Source organism: Panthera onca, chromosome C1, assembly GCF_046562875.1.
Source record: "Panthera onca isolate mPanOnc1 chromosome C1, mPanOnc1 haplotype 2, whole genome shotgun sequence".
NCBI classification, from domain to species: Eukaryota; Metazoa; Chordata; class Mammalia; order Carnivora; family Felidae; genus Panthera; species Panthera onca.
The window spans coordinates 62,189,045-62,208,430 of NC_138346.1; the positions used below are offsets into that span (position 1 = coordinate 62,189,045).

General features: G+C 40.4%; 1 protein-coding gene across 2 annotated transcripts in view; it reads right to left on the reverse strand.

Annotated features, from left to right (window-relative positions):
- Nucleotides 1-6,402: 6,402 nt before the first annotated feature.
- Nucleotides 6,403-19,386, reverse strand: part of GAD1 (glutamate decarboxylase 1) — a 42,988-nt gene continuing 30,004 nt past the window's right edge. Inside the window, exons 12-17 of one of the 2 annotated variants that reach the window (XM_060621602.3) lie at nt 19,307-19,371; nt 15,127-15,205; nt 13,825-13,974; nt 11,330-11,437; nt 9,721-9,810; nt 6,403-8,946 (exon numbers count right to left, since the gene is read on the reverse strand). In XM_060621602.3, coding sequence (XP_060477585.3) covers nt 8,773-8,946; nt 9,721-9,810; nt 11,330-11,437; nt 13,825-13,974; nt 15,127-15,205; nt 19,307-19,371 — 666 coding nt within the window. In that variant the 3' untranslated portion in view covers nt 6,403-8,772. The remainder of the gene's footprint in view (nt 8,947-9,720; nt 9,811-11,329; nt 11,438-13,824; nt 13,975-15,126; nt 15,206-19,306; nt 19,372-19,386) is intronic. The other variant, XM_060621600.3, reaches the window with a different exon arrangement.

Consider the following 19,386-nt stretch of genomic DNA (forward strand, 5'->3'; position numbering starts at 1 on the left):
AAGAAGAAACTAATATAGCCCTTTGGACAAACTCAGCCTTAGTAAAGAATCTTAGGGTGAACATAGGGTAGGCTTTCAAAGTGGGGCCCCCGTTCCATCTGTTATGTCAAGGCCAAGATTCCTTGGGCTTCTCACAGGTTGCTTTACTCATGGAATCCTTATTGTCTGGGGCTTCATGACGCCACTTCAGGAATCTCCTCAGCCTGTCTAGAGTCAAGTGTCCATCCCTATGGTCCAGGGGATGGAATGCCTTGATATGCCATATCTGAGTCAGGCGATCTCTGGAATCAGGGAATGGTCTCATCCCTTCAAATTACACTGTCAAAGGAAAATTAGAGTGATGTGATCAGAAAAAAAAAAAAAAATAGAGGCCAGGCAAACATAAAACACAGATGTTGATTATGGAGGCTGAGGAAATCAGGAAACGTTTTGAAAGTGGTTTTATTGGAATACTAAAGCAACCTTGTATTATAAACCTTGTATTTTGCACCTCAAAATATAGTGAGATCCCTTTTGTTAAGTTGCTTTACATCATTTGGTCAGATTAAAGGATTTTAAGATTCTTGCAGGTAAATCTGATGAATGTATCTGACTTCCTGTATCTGTAAGAGATAACAGAGTCCCCATAATGCCTAGGAGCAGGGCCCCTTGATGTAACTGAAACATTTCCTGTCTAGCAAAGTCTGCCTTATCTAATAGTTACCCTTTCCAGCTTCAAGCAGCAAATCACTTGGATCATGTGCTTTTAAGCCAGCCTCACAAATGATGTCCGGGAAGTAAAGTTAGCCCATTCTCAGACAGGGGCTATTAAAAGGCTTCAATAAAGAAAAGTTCAAATGCATGCAGATCAAGGAAAAAGAAAATTACCCAAATGGAAGGTCTGAGATGGAAGAAGGTATCATGCATAAATAGAGTGGTAAATATGTGTATATAACTAAGCAAAAATCTATCAAATAAAACTATTAATAATATACAGACTGTACTGTTAAAAAAGAGAGACCTAAGATACTAGCTAAGAATGGCATATATATTGGGAGGATGATGATCAGAGTAAAAGTATTCTAATGCTCTTATATGATTCATGAGGAGTAAAATTAGTAACTTTTCAAATGGTAATGTTCAGGGTAAGCAATAAAAAACCCATAAAAACTGGGTAATTTATGAGCAGTTCTACTCTCATAAATAAATGACTCTATCAGACAGATAAGGAGAGATAGGAGCCTCTTTTAATTAAAAATTTTTTAATGTTTATTCATTTATTTAGAGACTGAGAGAGGAAGGGGCAGAGAAAGCAGGAGAGAGGCCAAGCAGGCTCCACGAGTGTGGAGACTTACACGGGGCTTGATTCCATGACCCAGAGATCATGACCTGAACCAAAACCAAGAATCGGAGGCTTAATCGACTGAGCCACACAAGCCCCTGAAGCCGGAGCCTCTTTATATCCATTTTATATTACTTGTTCTACTTCACCAGGACACCATGGTGCTGTGACTCTGGGTGTTTGTTTTAATGTTTGGTTTTTTTCTTTTTGAAAGAGAGCAAGCACACACATATGAGCAGGGGAGGGGCAGAGAGAGAGGGAAAGAGAGAATCCCAAGTAGGGTCCGTGTTGTCAGCAGGGAGCCTGATATGGGGCTTGAACCCACAACTGTGAGATCATGACCTGAGCCGAAATCAAGAGTTGAGGCCCAACTGACTGAGCCACCCACGCAGGCACCCCTCTGGGTGTTTTCTAACAACATGACAAGGAAGACTTCTTCCCTCTTCCTATCAAAGAGAGAATGATTTTGGCAGGGGAATAGTGGACCAAAAAAAAACCCAAAAAACAAAAAACAATTTTCATTTGTGCTGTGAAATGTGAAAATAAAATTGTCAACTGTTTTAGTTAAAAAAAAAAAAGACATGGAAAACAAATTGTTTATGAGTAATGCCACATTAATTAAACATTTATTTATTACAGAAACTCTTAGCAAACTAGGAATAAAAAGAAATGTCTTTAACCCAATAAAGGGCATCTATGAAAAAACCTAAAGGAAACAAAACTGAATGGTGACCAATGAAAGCATTCCCTCTAATATCAGGATTAAGGCAAGGGTGCCCATTACCAACCCTTCTTTTCTGCTTTGTACTGTGTATCCTGGCCAGTGCAGCATATCAAGGAAAGGGGGTATAAGGATCAGAAAGGAATAAACAAAGCTGTCATTATCCATAGATGGTATATTTCTCAATTTGGAAAACACTAAAGAACTAAAGTTTTTTGAGCTTTAGCAAGCTTTCTGGATACAAAATCATTACCCCAAAGACAATTGCATTTTCATACATCAGCAACAATTAGTCAGAAAATGTAATTTTTAAAAAATGCCATTTTGGGGTGAAATAGATCAGGGGATTAAGAATACACTTATCATTATGAGCACTGAGTAACATAAAATCATTGAGTCATATATTGTACACCTGAAACTAATATAATACTGTATGTTAATTATACTCCAACAAAAAAAGATGCCATTTACAATAACAACACTATAAAGCACCTAGGAATAAATCTATCAAAAATCGTGCATGTCCATTGTAAAACTTCATTGAAAGACACTGAAGATGACCTAGTTAAATGGAGACATGTATTATGCTTATGGTTACTATATTCAATATTGAAAATATGCTGATGTTCTTCAAACTGATCCACAGATTCCATAAAATTCCAATAGTTTTTTTTTTGGGGGGGGGCATCTTGATGAATTGATTCTAAAATTATATGGAAATTTATATGAAAGAGTAAAGGGCTAATAATAGCTCTCACTCTTGAAGAAGAACCAGATACCAAAAAAATGAATAAATAAGTTCAAGACAAATTAAAGACTTAAATGTGAAATAAAACGATAATACTTAGAAGCCAATGAATATATGAAAATATCTTTGTGACTTCAGGTTAGGGAAGAATTTCTTAAGACACAAAAAATGCAGAAAATGTAAAGATAAGTACTGATGAATTCTACTACATTAAATTTAAGAACTTATGTATCTCAAAAAAGACCATTAATCAGATGAAAAGGCAAGCTCCAAATTAGGAGAAGCTATTTGCCAAACATATAATCAAAAAGAATTAGTTACTTGAAATGTATAAAGAACTTCTAAATATCATAAGAAAAAGACAAACAACTCAATTGAAAATTGACAAAGGGCATGATTTAGGCATTTCATAGAAGGGAGAACACAAATAATTCATAAAAATGTGAATAGATGCCTCATTTTTAATCAGGGTAAGACAGATACCACGAGATACTACTTCATACTCACCAGACTGGCAAAAATATTAAGGCGAATGATGGTGAGGTTATGGAAAAATGTGCACTTCTGGTTGATGCACAACTTGGTATGACCACTCTGCTTTACTCAGTAAAGTTCAGCAATGTGAACCAGCAATTTCACTTCTTGGCATAAGCCTTAGAATTTTTTTTTTTTTTTTTAACATGTGCACCAGCCAACAAGTACAAGAATGCTCATAGCAACATTGGCCCTAAAGGCAGGAAACTGGAAAAAAATTCATATATCCGCCCCGATCAAATGGATAAATGAACTGCAGTATATTCATACAATAGAATAGTCATAAAAGTGGATGAATCCCAGCTGGAACCATCATCAAAGGTAAATCTCAACAACATGAAGCTACTATGTAAGGCTGTGTTTGCAAGCTGTGGCCATGGGTTCAGTAGGCACGGAAATTTATTCCATGCTCTATGGGCCAAGCTTTACACTAGCACAGGGATGCCTGTCCCTGAAGGGAGGAGCGGTGCCTTTTTAATTTCTTTAACTGTACAAAGACCCCCTATAGGTTAGCTCTGGTCTTACAAAATCATAATGTTGAATAGAAAGACAAATCATAGAATTACATATATTCTGTATTACTCTATTTCTATAAAGTACAAAACCCGGTAAAACTAAACAATAATGACTCATACATGTGGTAAAACTACTTAGAAAAACAAGGGAGTGATTAACATAAAATTCAGAATAGTGATTATTTCTGGGGCGCCTGGGTGGCTCAGTTGGTTAAGCATCCAACTTCGGCTCGGGTCACGATCTCACTGCTTGTGAGTTCAAGCCCCGCATTGGCTCTGTGCCGGCAGCTCAGAGCCTAGAACCTGCTTCAGATTCTGTCTCCGTCTCTCTGCCCCTCCCCTGCTCGCTCTCTGTCTCTCTGTCTCTCTCAAATATAAAATTTAAAAAAAAACATAAAAAAAAAAAAGAATAGCAATTATTTCTCGGGAAAGAGGAAACATCCAGGTAAGAAGGGTTCACGATAGGTTGGACAGCTCTAAGGTACTGATAATGTTTTATTTCTTTGGCTGAGAAGTGGGTACTTAAGTATTCTGCTATTATTTATCCTTTACTTGCCTGTTTAAAAGAAAAGTAAAAACAAAAAACCACACCAAAACCCTCCTTATATATTCCACATACTGATTTTTTTAAGCTTATTTGAGAGAGAGAGAGAGAGAGAGAGAAAGGGAGAGAGTGCATGCATGTGCCAGGAGCAGGGCGGAGGGGGGGGGGGGAGAGAGAGAGAGAGAGAGAGAGAGAGAGAGAGAGAGAGAATCCCAAGTAGGTTCCATGCTCAGGGCAGAGCCTGAAGTGGAGCTCAACCCCATAAGTCAGAAGATCATGACCTAAGCCAAAATCAAGAGTCAAATGCTCAGCAGACTGAGCCACGCAGGGGCCCCCCACATACTGATTATAAATAAAAGGAACACCACCCAAGAGTACGGCATGAAGAGAAGGGCTCCCAACAAATGGTTTGGACAGGGTAGATTGTCAAGGGGGCCAGCGCTGAGCATGAGTCCTAAGCGGTCTCAGGAGGAAAGACCTTGACTTCATCAAAAGTGTTTCATAAAAAAGCAAATGAAAATCACAGCAAGATACCACTATTAGTTCAAAAACATATGTCTATATAAAAACTTGCACACAAATGTTCCTAATAGTATCATTTACAATGACCAAAAAAGTGGAAATAACCCCAATGTCCATTAACTGATGAATAGATAAATAAAATGGAGTATAGGGGCACCCGGGTGGCTCAGGCGGTTAAGCATCCAACTTCAGCTCAGGGGCTCAGATCATGATCTCGGGGTTTAGGAGTTCAAGCCCTGCCTCAGGCTCTGCGAAGACGTTGCAGAGCCTGCTTGGGATTCTCTCACTCCCTGTCTTTCTGCTCCTCCCTTACTTGCGTGTGCTCTCTCTCTCTCAAAATACATAAATAAACTTAAAAAACATGTAGTATATCTCTACATGGAATATTATTCAGCAATGAAGGGAATGAAGTAGTGATAAATGCTACAGCATGGATGAACCTTGAAAACATGCTAAGTGAAAGAAGTCAGACACAAAAGACCACCTTCGTGTGATTTCATTTATATGAAGTGTCTAGAAAAGGCAAATCTGTAGACAGAAAGTAGATTAGTGGTTTCCAGGGGCTAGAGGGAATATTTGTATGGGAATGAGGAATGACTGCTAATGGGTACAAGGCTTCTTTTTGGGATGATAGAAATGTTCTAAAATTGATTGTGATAATGGACATAGAGCTCTGGGAATATTCTACAAGCCAGGAAGTTATCACTTTAAAGGGGTGAATTATATGGTTATGTAAATTATATCTCAATAAAACCATAACCAAAAAAAAAGAAAGACTAAAATGTGTCAAAATTTATAAGAACAACTGTCAGCGAAAATACAGAGCAACTGGAAAATTGGTACATTGCTGGTGAGAATGCCAAACAGTACAGCCACTTTCGAAAACAGTATAGCAGTTTCTTGTAAAGTTAAACACACTCTTACCATATGATCTAACAATTCTATATCGAGGCATTTACCCAAGTGAAACGAAAACCTATGTTCACACACAAGTCTGCATACTAACATTTAGAGCGTCTTTATTTTAATTGCCGCAAAGTGCAAACAACCCAAATTTCCCTCTGTGAGGAAATGGATAAACACACTGGCACATCCATACAAATGGAACACTGTGCAGGAATAAAAGGAATTAACAACTGATATAGACAAAACATGGATGGATTCAAATGCATTGTGTTAAGTGAAAGGAACCAGACTCAAAAGGCTACATATTATATGATTCCATTTACATGATGGGAAAGGCAAAACCCTAGGGACAGAAAACAAACCAGAAGTTGCCAGGAATTAGGGATTGGGAGAGGTGGTGCGTACAAAGGGACGTGGGGAAATTTATTGTAGTGGTAGTTATGTGACTGAATGGGTTTGTCAGAACTCGCAGAACACTATACACAGTACACTATAAAGAACGAATTTTATTGTATCTTTGACTTTACCTTAATTAAAAAAAATCCCCATTCCACCCCCTCCCTACCTCATGGTCCCATGAGAAAAAAACTCTCATGGACCAGAGGCCCTGATGCTAGATGAGAATTTATCAGCTACCTAAAATTGTGCCTCTGTTACTTTAATCCCTCCGCCTCTAGGGGAAACGCAGCAGCTAGGGAGCAGAGATGAGCTGAAAGAGTAAAAAGAGAAGCTGACCTTATCTGAACACCAGCCCCTCCCCCCATGCCACTGCAGGACTGCAGCCTAAAACACTGTCAGGCCGAGGGAGGGTCTCTGTTGTATAAAAACGTGAAGTCTTACTACATTGAGCTGGACATTTGGTTGCTAAGATGAAACTGTTCTTATAACTGAGAGGCCAGCAAAGCTTTGGGATTGACCTGAATTCAAACAGGGGCGTGGAAAAAATCATACCACAGAAAGGATTTGAAGGAACAGTGGCAGATAGAATAAAGTGACTGTGATCATCTCCCCGTGGGACTCTGTTTACTACAACAGTTACATGTGAAGTCAGGATGCTCATTACAAAGGACTTTTATCTAACCCCTGTGTGTGCTGAATAGAGAACTCCTTGTATTCCAAATGAGTGAAATGGTATTATTATAGCTAAATAGAATGTTGTAGAAAATGGGCCCTATTTCCTAACAATCCAGCACCAAAACGTATTTCCTGAGAAAGTGAATTGGGCCCACTGCTCAAGCATAAGCAGCAGTGAGGCACGATTCTGTGATCTTAGAAGTATCCAGATACCACAGATGCCAAATGCTTTAAGACCCCTACTAGAAGGAAACTTTGTCTGCCATGCACTCTACTGTAACCCCAGTGCCTAGAATCGTGGCTGCGACAGAGGAAGAAAACATGTGTCGAATGACTGCATGAATGGAACTCCAAGATGCAAATAGGAAAAAGAGAAACAGGGATGGCTTTTCTTTCTCTAGGCTTGAATTGCAAATTTTATTTAATTACAGTCATAATGATTGTACAGATCAGGGGGTCGGGCACCTATGACAGTGGGTTGAGTCCCAGTACCCTTAAGAAGGTTACTGACCGTCACCTAAAGTCAGCTGGTGGAAAGGGGATGGGCTGTGGTGACCCGTAACCATCACTGGAAAGCTCTGTGTGTCAAACATGAACTAGGAGAAAATTTTGTTCCAATTCTCCACGGAGAATATTTTTATTTGTTTATATTCTTCTTGCATACTCTAAAATGCACAGTGTGAATTTCCTTTCCTCAAAAACAGTTGTGAGCCTGGTCAGTTTATCGGAGCTCTTCAGAAGGTCTTCGGAAACGTTGCCTTAGGTTTGAGCTAAGCGAGTCACAGAGATTGGTCATGAACTACTACAAAATTACAGGAGATCTAGTTATAATCCAACAGTTACTAGAAAAGCGTTGAGAACATCAGACACACAGCCAGACGGAGAGAGTAATAGAAGACCAGATGCTATTTAAGTAATGGGATTTCCGTATAGATGATTCTATGTACAGTATCAGAATTCTCTTACAGACAGTAAACTTAGGCTTCAATCATTATTTTAAGGGCACTCTAATATAAATACAAGTCTCACTAATTTTAATCTTTTTTCTTTGGCTCACAAATGCACGAAAATACCATAAACAGTTTTCTGAACTTACTGCATTAATATATAAATAAGATACATTACAAATGGGAAGAAAATACAAGATGCCTCTTTAACATGGTAAATCTCTGAATAGAAATAAGCAATTATTTCATTTACCTACAATTTAAACAGTCATTGAAACCATTACATGTGTTCTTCCCCTGCCCCCCAAAGGCCAGACAACAGAAATATACACAATCTCCACAAATTAGTCTCTAAAAATACAGCAACAGTACACCTGTAACAATGACTCTGCTACAATTTTCCCCTCACAGGATACTAATGGGGAGGGTGTGACTCTTGTCATCTAGCGGTACTTTGTCTCATCTGTCATCACTTTAGTTAGGAGAAACACTGACAACAAAGTCAACTCTCACCAAAAGTATGTCCCTTGGTCCCTATGACACAACATGTTGAAAAACATCTTTCCCTGGGGTTGTTGGGCAAGCAGGTTTGCAGCATGTTTGGCCCCTCAGTAGCTGCTGAAGGTAAAGTTAATTCTCTTGGAGGGGGACACATGCTGTGATCTATCACCAAGCCACACTCACTATACATACATATACATATACAGAGAGAGGTATATATAACTGTACATATATACTGTGTTCCTAATGTGCAACTTTTTAAAAAGAACATTATTTCCTACATACTAGAACAAGCTTAAGTAATGTTTAAACAGTAGTCTTCAAGATATTATATTTTCCCTCAGTGAAATAGCTTATGTGTTTTGGCAATTTATAGAGGTTATTCTAGAATGCCAGAAGGAAAGGGGATTCCCATAAACTCATGTTCTATGGAGGGCAATTACAGATCCTGGCCCAGTCTTTCTATCTCCTCGATGAGGAAGTCAATATCAGACTGTGTAGCAGCTGGGTTCGAGATGACCATCCGGAAAAAGTTGGCCTTGTCCCCCTGGGGCTGGTAGCCAACCATGGTCGTGCCAGACTCCATCATCAGGGCTTTGATTTTGGGGGCCACCTTGTGACGGAAAACACGAAACCAAACTCAAGACCAATATTAACACAACTCTCTTAACAATGCAAACCATTTCCTAGTTGAAAAAAAGAGCAATATACGTTTTGCTATTTGCATTTGTACTGGTATAAAAGCAAATATTTTATATTCTAGTTTCTCCAGTAGTTAGTACCCAATGACTAAGTCTATCCTATCATAAATTCCCTCAGAAACTACTGTGTGACTGAATTTTGAAAGTCAGTCATAGAACAATGATAAAATAAAAAACAAAACAAAAAACTCTTATGGGCTGCAACACAAATTAAGGCTTCTGAATAATCCAGAGCCCAGGATACTGCCTGGCACATAGATTATGCTCAATGAATATTTGTTAGATGAATAAAATATTATATAAATTAAGTATTAATATCAACAACTACAAATAATAAAATCGATATAGAAATCAACTGGAATGAAGCAATATTAGAGTAGACTTGAACTTAAAAGATATGTTAATAGACACAGTTTAATACAGGAGTTCCCAGGAATACGCATATCATTCGATTGCCCTGCATACCGCAACACCAAACTAAGACAGGGGTGCATCCTTTAGAGGTTCCCGCTGTATCTGAATCATAGCAAGGGGACAATCCAGAGCCAAAAAGAATATAAGAAGATGGCTCCCTACTACCCCAAGTCTTTATTTTTTATTTCTCTTCCATTAGAAGGACACATAAAGTGTTCTGACCAGCCAGAGAAATTGCAGAGGGTTAGATGAGACAAGAAAAGAGTCCATACCCTGTGTAGTTTTTCCCGTCGTTCAGGGCTATCTGGAATGCCCCTGAGGCTTTGTGGAATATACCAGAAACAGACATTTGTATGCTCAGGCTGCAGAAATTTTCACAAACAAAGAAACAAAACAGAAAACTATGAGAACTTGAAAGAAAGCTATTCCCAAACCCCTATGTACCCTTGGTGGAAGGTTCTCAGACCAAAAAAGAAAACAAAACAAAACAAAAAATCCCACACACATTAAAAAAAAAAAAAAAGGCTTCAAGTCCATTTTGAAAGCATTGTTATTTCTATACTAGGGAGAACAATACCTAGTTTGTCCAGTCATATCTGGCGAGAGAGCGGTTTCCCATAACCAACTTTCTAGATGACTATATTTACCACTTTTAAACATTGAACTGTTAAAAAATCATTACATTTGGGTAGTTTTTAAAGAGTATTATTCATCTTGCCATTTTGTAGTGCCTCATATATAGAAGATGCTGGACACAGTTTATTTTGATAGTGAATATTTTGTGAGTTTTACTATATTAATTCTGAATCTTTCGTTGATTAGTCAGGATTATCATAATGAATATTAATACCAGCTCTAAACCATAAGACAGACCTCACTGAGATGCCTAAAACTGTTTAGTGTCTCTGTTCTAAGAACTCCTATCCTTTTAGAGTTCTTCTGTATTCTTGACATAATTTTTCAATTTCCTTCCTAGGCTGCTATTTGCTATCACTGTGCCTTCCTCTAACTGGCTTGAGACACCACATTTTTCTCTAATCTGCTAGTAGAATGTTTAAAATAGTGTAAATGAGCCAAGTGTGGTCCCATAGGTGAAATGCATGAGAACTGTGTCATTAAGTTGAACTGCTCAGGGCTTTTTCGTCCTCGTCTGGTGACTCTCTAGTGTGTTCCTAATAGCTTAGGCTGCCTGACAAATAGACTAAGTTGAATGGAGGTGGTGTTATATTATAATGGGTTATGAGTGGATTTCCTTTTATTAAATACTGGCTCCTATTCCAACTTCCTTTATCCAACTGAGAGCTCCATTGGGGCAGAGACAATATCTGTTTTGGTCACTACTATATAACCCAGTTCAGGGCATAGGGCCTGGCACAAAGCAAGGATTCAGTCAATACCTGTATGACAAGGATCTTATTATGTGTAATGTGGATATGAACTCAGAGCAGAAGCAATTTTATCTTGCTCTCCTCATAATGAATCTATGTAAAGTAGAACTTCATTTTAGAACAAGTCTTAGAAGACAAGGATATACCCATCTTATAAGCTTCATGGAACTGAGAAATACTTATCACGGAAGTTCAACACAATGATTGATAATACACACCCAGGAAAGATAAAGGATTCAAACGTGCCAAGGAAAGACTTCTTGTCTGCAAAGGACTGGTCAAGAGCTGGACAATTTTAGAAAAGGCAAATGGCAAAAGTCATTCCAAAGCTATCAAAAGAAAAGTTCATAGACACAGAGGGAATTAAATGAAAAGTACATAAAGACAAAAATTCAGAAGTAGCCTCCAGCAATGTGGGAAAATATGGCTTCAGGAGCATCCCTCATTAGATTTTCTGGAAATGCTGTGCATCGAGTCCATGATGACAACTTACCTCACCATCGAAAACCATCTCAAATTCTTCTCTGTTTTTAATCTTGGCATAGAGGTATTCAGCCAGCTCCAAGCATTTGTTGATCTGATTTTCAAATCCCACTGTGCCCTGGTTTAGAAAAAGAAAAGTCATGTTTGTTGGTGATGGGTTGTATTTTCCTGTGACGGGCGTTTGAGAAAGCTATCCTGACCTTATCTATTGGAAATACACGAGAGTATTCTTGGAGATGGTTAAAAAGAACTGCTTAATTAAACGAGTACAGTTTCTTCACAGCACTGCACCCAATAATATAAAGTGTGTCTATTCTCTTTTGAAGGCACTCTAGTCTCTGGGCAGTTATTGTCAATAGGGCTTTTAGCTTCCCTCTAGTTACTCACAGCCTGGCTCTGAAGCCTGTTGCTAGTTTGCTTTGGGATCGTGGTACTCAAATTGTTGCCTATGGATTGAGGACAGTCCACAAACTGTAACTGGTGCAAGATAATGTAAGAACAGAAATTGAGGGGCGCCTGGGTGTCTCAGTTGGTTAAGCGTCTGACTCTTGATTTCAGTTCAGGTCATGATCTCACGGTTTGTGAGATCAAGCCCTGCTTCAGGTTTTGTGTTGACAGCATGGAGTCTTCTTGGGATTCATTCATTCATTCATTCATTCATTCATCTCTCTCTCTCTCCCCCTCCCTCCCTCCCTTTCACTCACAGTCTCTCTCTCTTTCCCCCCCTCCGCTGCCCCTCCCCCACTCACAGTCTCCCCCCCCCCCCAAATAAATAAACTTAAAAAAAAGAAATTGAGATTAAGCAGTAAGAAACCTTAATATAATTTTGACAGAGTAATTTTATGTCTACTGAATCTAGTTTTAAAAATTGATGTTTAAGCCTTATATACTTTTTACTTTCATTTTTCTAGTAATTTATCTTTACTGTATTGGTCCATGATAGATTTAAAAAACCCAAACAACCGGTTCTTCACCACAAATAGTTTGAGCAATACTACTTTAGAACCCACCTTTCCCAGCAGTAAGTCCTAGCCAAGCATGTCCCCAAACTCCCTGGCAGGCTATCTTCCATATAACAGTATTATATCCCTTTTTGGTGATAGGCAGGCAAGCAGATGGGGAAGCCATTGGTCTCCGTACAGGCCCTGAGATTCCAACAGCTCCAGTTATTGACAAACTGGTTGAGCATGAGTTTCAAAAACCAGCACGGCTGATTAATAACACCAGCATGGGGGTTGTTGAGTGGGTCAGTGTTAACAAGGGGAGCAGACGCGCAAGGCTGGCTTGTGGATTGCTAATGGGCCTGGGCAGAGTCCAACACAGGCAAAGCATGAGCCTCCCCAAGTAGTCACTGTTGAGTGTACACCTTGTCCAGTCTATTTTCCACTTGAGAAAGAAGCTTGCACCAGGGTCTCATCTCAGCAACCGATTCACTATGAGCCAAACTCCCGGCAGACGGTTCAAGAGGTTATTGTCAGGCAAAATGAAGACACAAATTACTGATGTAAGCCACGTGGCCATTATATTTCTAAACGATAGGGCTCCTTCTCTTCTTGCAGTGCATGGCTATTTATATGCTTAAAATACCCATGATTACTTGGTGGTAGAAATCATATTCAGACTATTTCTATATTAAGACAAAATGACTTAATGAGGGGAAAAAACCAATAATCCATTAAATCCTTCTACAGAAGAAACATCTGATGAGATGTATCACTGGAAAACTTCATTGTTTTGGTATGAGTAGACACAATTTCAAGTGTGGAAATTATTAAAACTAATTTACAGTAGGTAAGTAAAAACAATGGTTGCAATAAAGAGATGTGACATGAAAATTGCCTTTACTTGATTGTATAAAAATACTTTTGAAACAAATAGTCAAAATGGTAATCTCCCTCACCCAAATTTAGGGGGAAATCCCAATAGTTTGCTTTTTGTTCCTAGACACAGAAATGCAACTTGAAAAATTAATAAATGCAGACACAGCATGCCTTAGCCTAGCAGCAGAATTTCTCAGAATAAAATATGCATTTTCTAGAATAACATAAAAAGTACAAATAATGAGAAAGCTATTATTTAAATAGAACTAAAAACTGTCACATATAACCCATGATTTGAGTCCTCATAAGAAATTCAGAGTTCTGCATAGAATGACACAGTAATTTTATCTCTATCTCTTTCTCTACATCTGCACTAAATAATTTCAGCATCCCTAAGGATTGCAGTGGAAGTCCTTTTTTGGCATAATTTTTAGTTGTTATAAGAGGAAGTTACAAGAAAACCTCGTGTTAATTCAAATTGAGAACACAGAATGGAAGGAGGGAGAGTTTGACATAAGGGATAAAGTGATCTCATTCACAAACAAAGAAAATATGGTTAACTCAATTATCTAGATATCGATCACACACACGTTGAATTATCTGTGATACACCTTTGCCTCTCTTTTGCCAGCCAGCCTGTGCAAGTTGCATTTCTGCTCTCTTTCCTGAATTTACCCCTTCGTACCTTTGCTTTCCACATCAGCCAGAACTTGAAAATGTCCACGTGGCGGCCACACTGGATTGCCTTGTCCCCAGTGTCATAGGAGACATCATACTGTTTGTCTGGCTGGAAAAGGTATCCTGCACACATCTGGTTGCATCCTTGGAGTACACCCTATCGTGCAAATCAAGACAAATTTGCATCATAGGTCAAGACATAGGACAAGTTTGTATTCATAGGTCAGAGACGTGGGTGGCTTTGGAACAGGGCCGCTAGGTAGGAAGGAGGGACTTGGGATCACATGCAACTTTCTTTTAAAGTCTTTATGAGGCCTTGCATTTGTTCTGATGTCTTTCTTGAAAACCACCCTTGGAAAAACCTTTGCCCCTTTCTCTCTGTCACTCTGATTAGAAAATGATTCTTTTTTTTTTGTCTCAGATGCTTACCACAAGGGACCCACTGGGCCTCTAAGAGGCATTTAGAAACGTGTGTGTGTGGGGGGGGGGGTGTTTGGGGTTGTTTCCAAGACTGGGAAGTGCTATGGTGTTCAGTGGGTAAAGGTTGGGGATATAAACTTCCTGCAGGGAGTGGGACAGTCTCAGGCTATGAAGAATTTTCCTCCCCAAAAGTGCCCCTCCCACCCCAAAAGTCTTCTAGTCTTTTCCAGGATCTCCTGTGATGTTACCAGACACTCTATTAAGAAAGGAGTAAGAGCCTGGGCAGGTTCTGGCTCCTACAAACTGGAGACAGATTTTTGGAATGCCTCGTGTGCAAACATTTTACTGGAGCAACAGTGCTTTGAGAGCAGGGTCTTATTATTAGATGCTTAAAGAACTAACTCATTTAACAGAAGCTTTTTAGCCAACATTCCTAGTTGCCCTAAGTTGACATTTGCAGCTGTTGTTCCGCCTAATTTACTTCAGCTCTTGGGAACACAAATTCACGCTAAGAACCTGCAGTAGGTTCCAGTGAGCCCTTTTTGTATTCACTGAGGTGAGAGTTTGCAGCTCACTTTTGAGCTCTCACTTTTGTTTATACAAACGTGAAGGAACACGCAATGAAAAAGTGCCCTAATAGTTTCCGTCACTGACAGGGCCCTGAGTACTGAAGGGCAGGAAGGGCAGGAGCCAACGGGAGGCACTAGTTGGCTGAAGGCTGAGAGACAAGGGCAGGAAAGAACAGCAAGGGTTGTCTCAATGGTGCTGCCAGTCTTGTGTGTTCGTCAAGTACTGCCCAACAAATAAAAATAAAACAACAGTCCATGCTTTTCTTGTGCCTCGTAAAGGACATTCGGGCTGCCAGCTCATCTTTGGAGGGAGTACAGACCTTTTCCTTGACGAGGATGGCCGAGCACTGCAACAGCACGCCCATCATCTTGTGAGGGTTCCAGGTGACTGAGTTGGCCCTGCAAGAAGCACATGATACTTTGAGAAGAAGGTGCAGGAGTCAGCAAGAGGCAACCGTCCTCTTGAGGAAAACACCATCTACCGCAACCAGAATCGGTATATGTTTTAGATGCCTAGTCCCCCAAACTGACTAATTAAGAAGTAAACAAATATTTTGCAGGCAGTCTTAGGGGCCTAAGTTGCAGACTGCCTCTTCTAAATCACTGCTGTTAACAATAACTAACATTTATGAAGAACGTTTGTTATGTGTCCTATTGTCCCGAGAGCTTTACAGGCATTCTATCACTATGGTATCATGGTTAAGGAGTCAGGCTTTGGAGCCAGACTGCCCGAGTCTGAATCCCGGCTCTGACATTTGCTAGTTTGGGCAAGTAACATAACTCCTCTGTGCCTCAGTTTTCTTATCTGTAAAATAAGAAGTTATCCTTAACAAAGGATAAACGAGCGAATAAATACAAAATTCTAAGAACCATTCCTGAAATATCTACTTCTCACACCGACCCTGTGATGCAGCGACTATTATCGCCTCCACTTTACATGGAGAAACTGGGCAATGAAAAGGTGAAGTACATCACCCAAAGCTGAATAGCTGGGAAGTGCTGGGGCTGAGAGTCAAGCCCGGGGAGACGGACTGCAGAGCCCGTACTCATAACTCTTCCGCTAGCCTGCCTCCCTCTGGGCAACAGACTGGCTTCTTTCTGCCTTCCTCTTCTTATTTACAAAATGGGCTGGTGATGCTGACCTAACCAACTAGTTATGAGGTACTACGAAGAGCGACACTACTTATGAGGTACTATGAAGCAAGGAACGATCGGATAATTCTAGACTTTGACTACTTAGCAGCATTGTTGAAATGCCAAATAAGGATGATATTGCCAGTTTAGGCTGCAATGACAGCTCACCAAGCACAGTCTCCTAGCAACCACATCAGTCATTCAGACACAGTAAAATGGTTAAGGGGCACACTAGCTAGGACATTACAGAGACAACTAAGTGTAGTGTATGATGATTGAAACTTGGCTACCTTGCTTCAGTGGTTTACGGACTCCTTCCCAATGGCCTGGCCCACAGCTGGGCTCTGCACTTTAGTATCTGTGAAGGATGCTTTCCCCAGACATAGCAACTGACTCTGAATTCTACTGCCTCTGTTTCCCCTAGAGCTAAATCCTTGCTGTGAATTTTTAACCTCCTCATCTTGCTAAGGTCCCTTAGACGGAAAATAATTTAGTGTATATGTGACTATTGGGTGTTTCAAGAAGAAGTTAGGCCTGAAGTACTTTTCCCCTTTGTGCATAATAAGTTAACCTTTGTGAAAGAGACATGTGAAGAATTGTAAGAAAAGGTTATTAAATGTTTATTTCAGTAAAAATCATCAGTGTCAATCCATATTTAAAAGAGTGGATTTAATCAATTAAAAAAATTTCTTTTAATGTTTATTTATTTTTGAAGGAGAGAGAGAGACAGAGCATGAGCTGGGGAAGAGCAGAGAGGGAGGGAGACACAGAATCCGAAGCAGGCTTCAGGCTCTGAGCTGTTAGCACAGAGCCTGACGCGGGGCTCAAACTCACAAACTGTGAGATCATGACTGGAGCCGAAGTCAGACACTTAACCAACTGAGCCACCCAGGCACTCCTAATGGATTTTTTTCATAGCTATCATTCACTGATTCATTAAAAAACTCTATTTAGAGCTCATAAAATGTCTTAAATGGTTTTTTGAATGTCTTAGAGGTCTGAAGTAAATGATTCTTTGCTGTTACAAATGTGAAGTAATAAGATATGATATGGTTTCAATTTCCTTTAGAAGACACATGTGCTTTAAAATGTTAGGGGGTGCCCAGGCGGCTCAGTTGGCTGAGCATCCAACTCTTGATTTTGGCTCAGGTCATGATCTCGCAGCCATGAGACCAAGCCCCCAAAACGGGTCTGCACCGAGTGTGGAGACTGGGATTCTCTCTTCTTCCTCCCCAGGTCGGGTGCACGCGCTCTCTCAAAATAAATAAATAAACTAAGAATAAGTAAATAAATAAAATAAAATGTTAGAAAAGTCTGTGCAAAACGTTTAGGTTTTCCTTGACTCAAAGATGGAAAATGGAGATTGCCTGAGAAATCTAAGGCACAGTTGGACTCGTTCATCTACATTTAATATATCATCCTCCAGGTCACAGCATCATATAGTTATGCTTCAGAGAGCCAGTCCCACTCACCTTGACACTGGCCTTTCAAAACTGAACCAGAAGGGAAGAGGCACAGTAGAGGTAGCTAAAACTCAAGACAGAGTCCTTACTGTGGGAGAGCCTGCTGGCATGCTTTCCCTACTGCCTGTCTACCTCTCCACCTTGGTCTGCTCTCACCTCTCCCACTTTGCTCCAGCCACACTGGCCTTTTTGGATGGTCCTCCAACTTGCCAAGAACAGTCGGACTTCACGGACTCTGCACTTGCCCTTCCGCCGCCTGGAATACTCTTTTATGTATCCTTGCTTCCTGTCTCCCTTTATCCTGGTATCCGCTGAAATATCATGTCCTCAGGAAGGTTCTCTGACTACCCTGTCTCAAATTGCATACCCTGTCCTCACTGTTATCTAACCCCACTTGATTTTTCTTTCCTATGAGACAGACTAAACATGTCTTTATTTATGAACATCTACCTTACTGGACAGTAAGCTTCAGGAAGATTTTAAATCTCTTAGTTGATAATGCCTTCTAGACCCTGCCTTATTTTTCTTATGTGTACCAGCTACACATTTTTTAGAAAAGTGCCATAGACGGCTGGACTGAGGCAGGGAACTGAGTGTTCACATCCATACCTGCCTGGGTCCTGACAGGTGCTCAGCAAATATTTGCTGAATGAATAAATGAATCAAGGTGAGTTCATTTTGGATCAATACATTGGAGTCAGGTTAAAATCATATCTGGCTTATGACTGCATTCTCTCTGATCAGAAGCTTCTGTTCTTGACACAAAATGTGCCAGGTTAGCTATAGCATGTGAGCACAAGAAGCAGCCTTAATTATAGCTGGCGGGGCAGAGTCCTGGTTCCCCAATGTCCAGGTGGAGGTGTCCTGGCAGCAATGAGTATTTGGGGAAAAGCCCAGATGGGTCTTGCTGCCTCCCTCCTCCTCTGGGAAATCTTCTTTGCCTCTTCAGCCACTGTAGGTGACAGGAGAGGGGACTGCCATTTCCAATGGATGCAAGATCCAAACATGCCAAAGGCTTTGACCACCAAGTGAAATCAGTAAATTGAGGAGAACGGGGAACAAAGTGGTGGGGGTGGGGGAGCACTTCAGTTTGGGAGCTTCTGTAGAAATGGCTCAGATTACTGGGCCAGGAAAAATAAAAAGTAGAACCAGTTAGAAAAAGAAAATCGTGGGGCACCTGGGTGGCTCAGTCGGTTGAGCAGCCGACTTCGACTCAGGTCATGATCTCGTGGTCCGTGAGTTCGAGCCCCGCGTCGGGCTCTGTGCTGACAGCTCGGAGCCTGGAGCCTGTTTCGGATTCTGTGTCTCCCTCTCTCTGACCCTCCCCCATTCATGCTCTGTCTCTCTCTGTCTCAAAAATAAATAAACGTTTAAAAAAAAAAAAAAGAAAAAGAAAATCGGATTTGGCTTAGGACGACCCACTGAACTTAAACGGTGAACAAGAAAGTAAATTTGTTAGATCCACTAAGTGTCTTACCCCTTTCTCAGCAGTGAATTTAATAAGACAAAAGAATGAAATGAATCAGCGCCCCTTTCTGTGCCCTTGGCAGCCTCTCATTTGGCCTCAAGATCCCTGTACTGCTTTGTTTCTCTTCTCTGCCACATGGGTACCCAGAAATCGCATCCATTGTAGTGCTTATCACATTGTGTATCAGTGTTTACATGTCTTTCTCTCTCTCATTTGTGAACTCAGGAGGACTCATTTGACTGGGAATCTTTTTTTTTTATTTTTTTTTCAGTGCCTAGCATACGATAATTGCTCAAATGAATGCCTACTGACCCAATGTGGGCTTAGTCAGACTAAAATAAGACATTGGGAATCGGGGTAGGGAACATCAGTGGACCAGGCAGCACAGCATGCTTGATGGCCTGAATGAAAGGTGGCCCAAGCTCAGGCCCTTACCTTTCTATGCCACTGAGTTTGTGGCGGTGCTTCCTGGACATAAGCAGCCCACCGCCCCAGGCAGCCTGTGAGGACAGAGA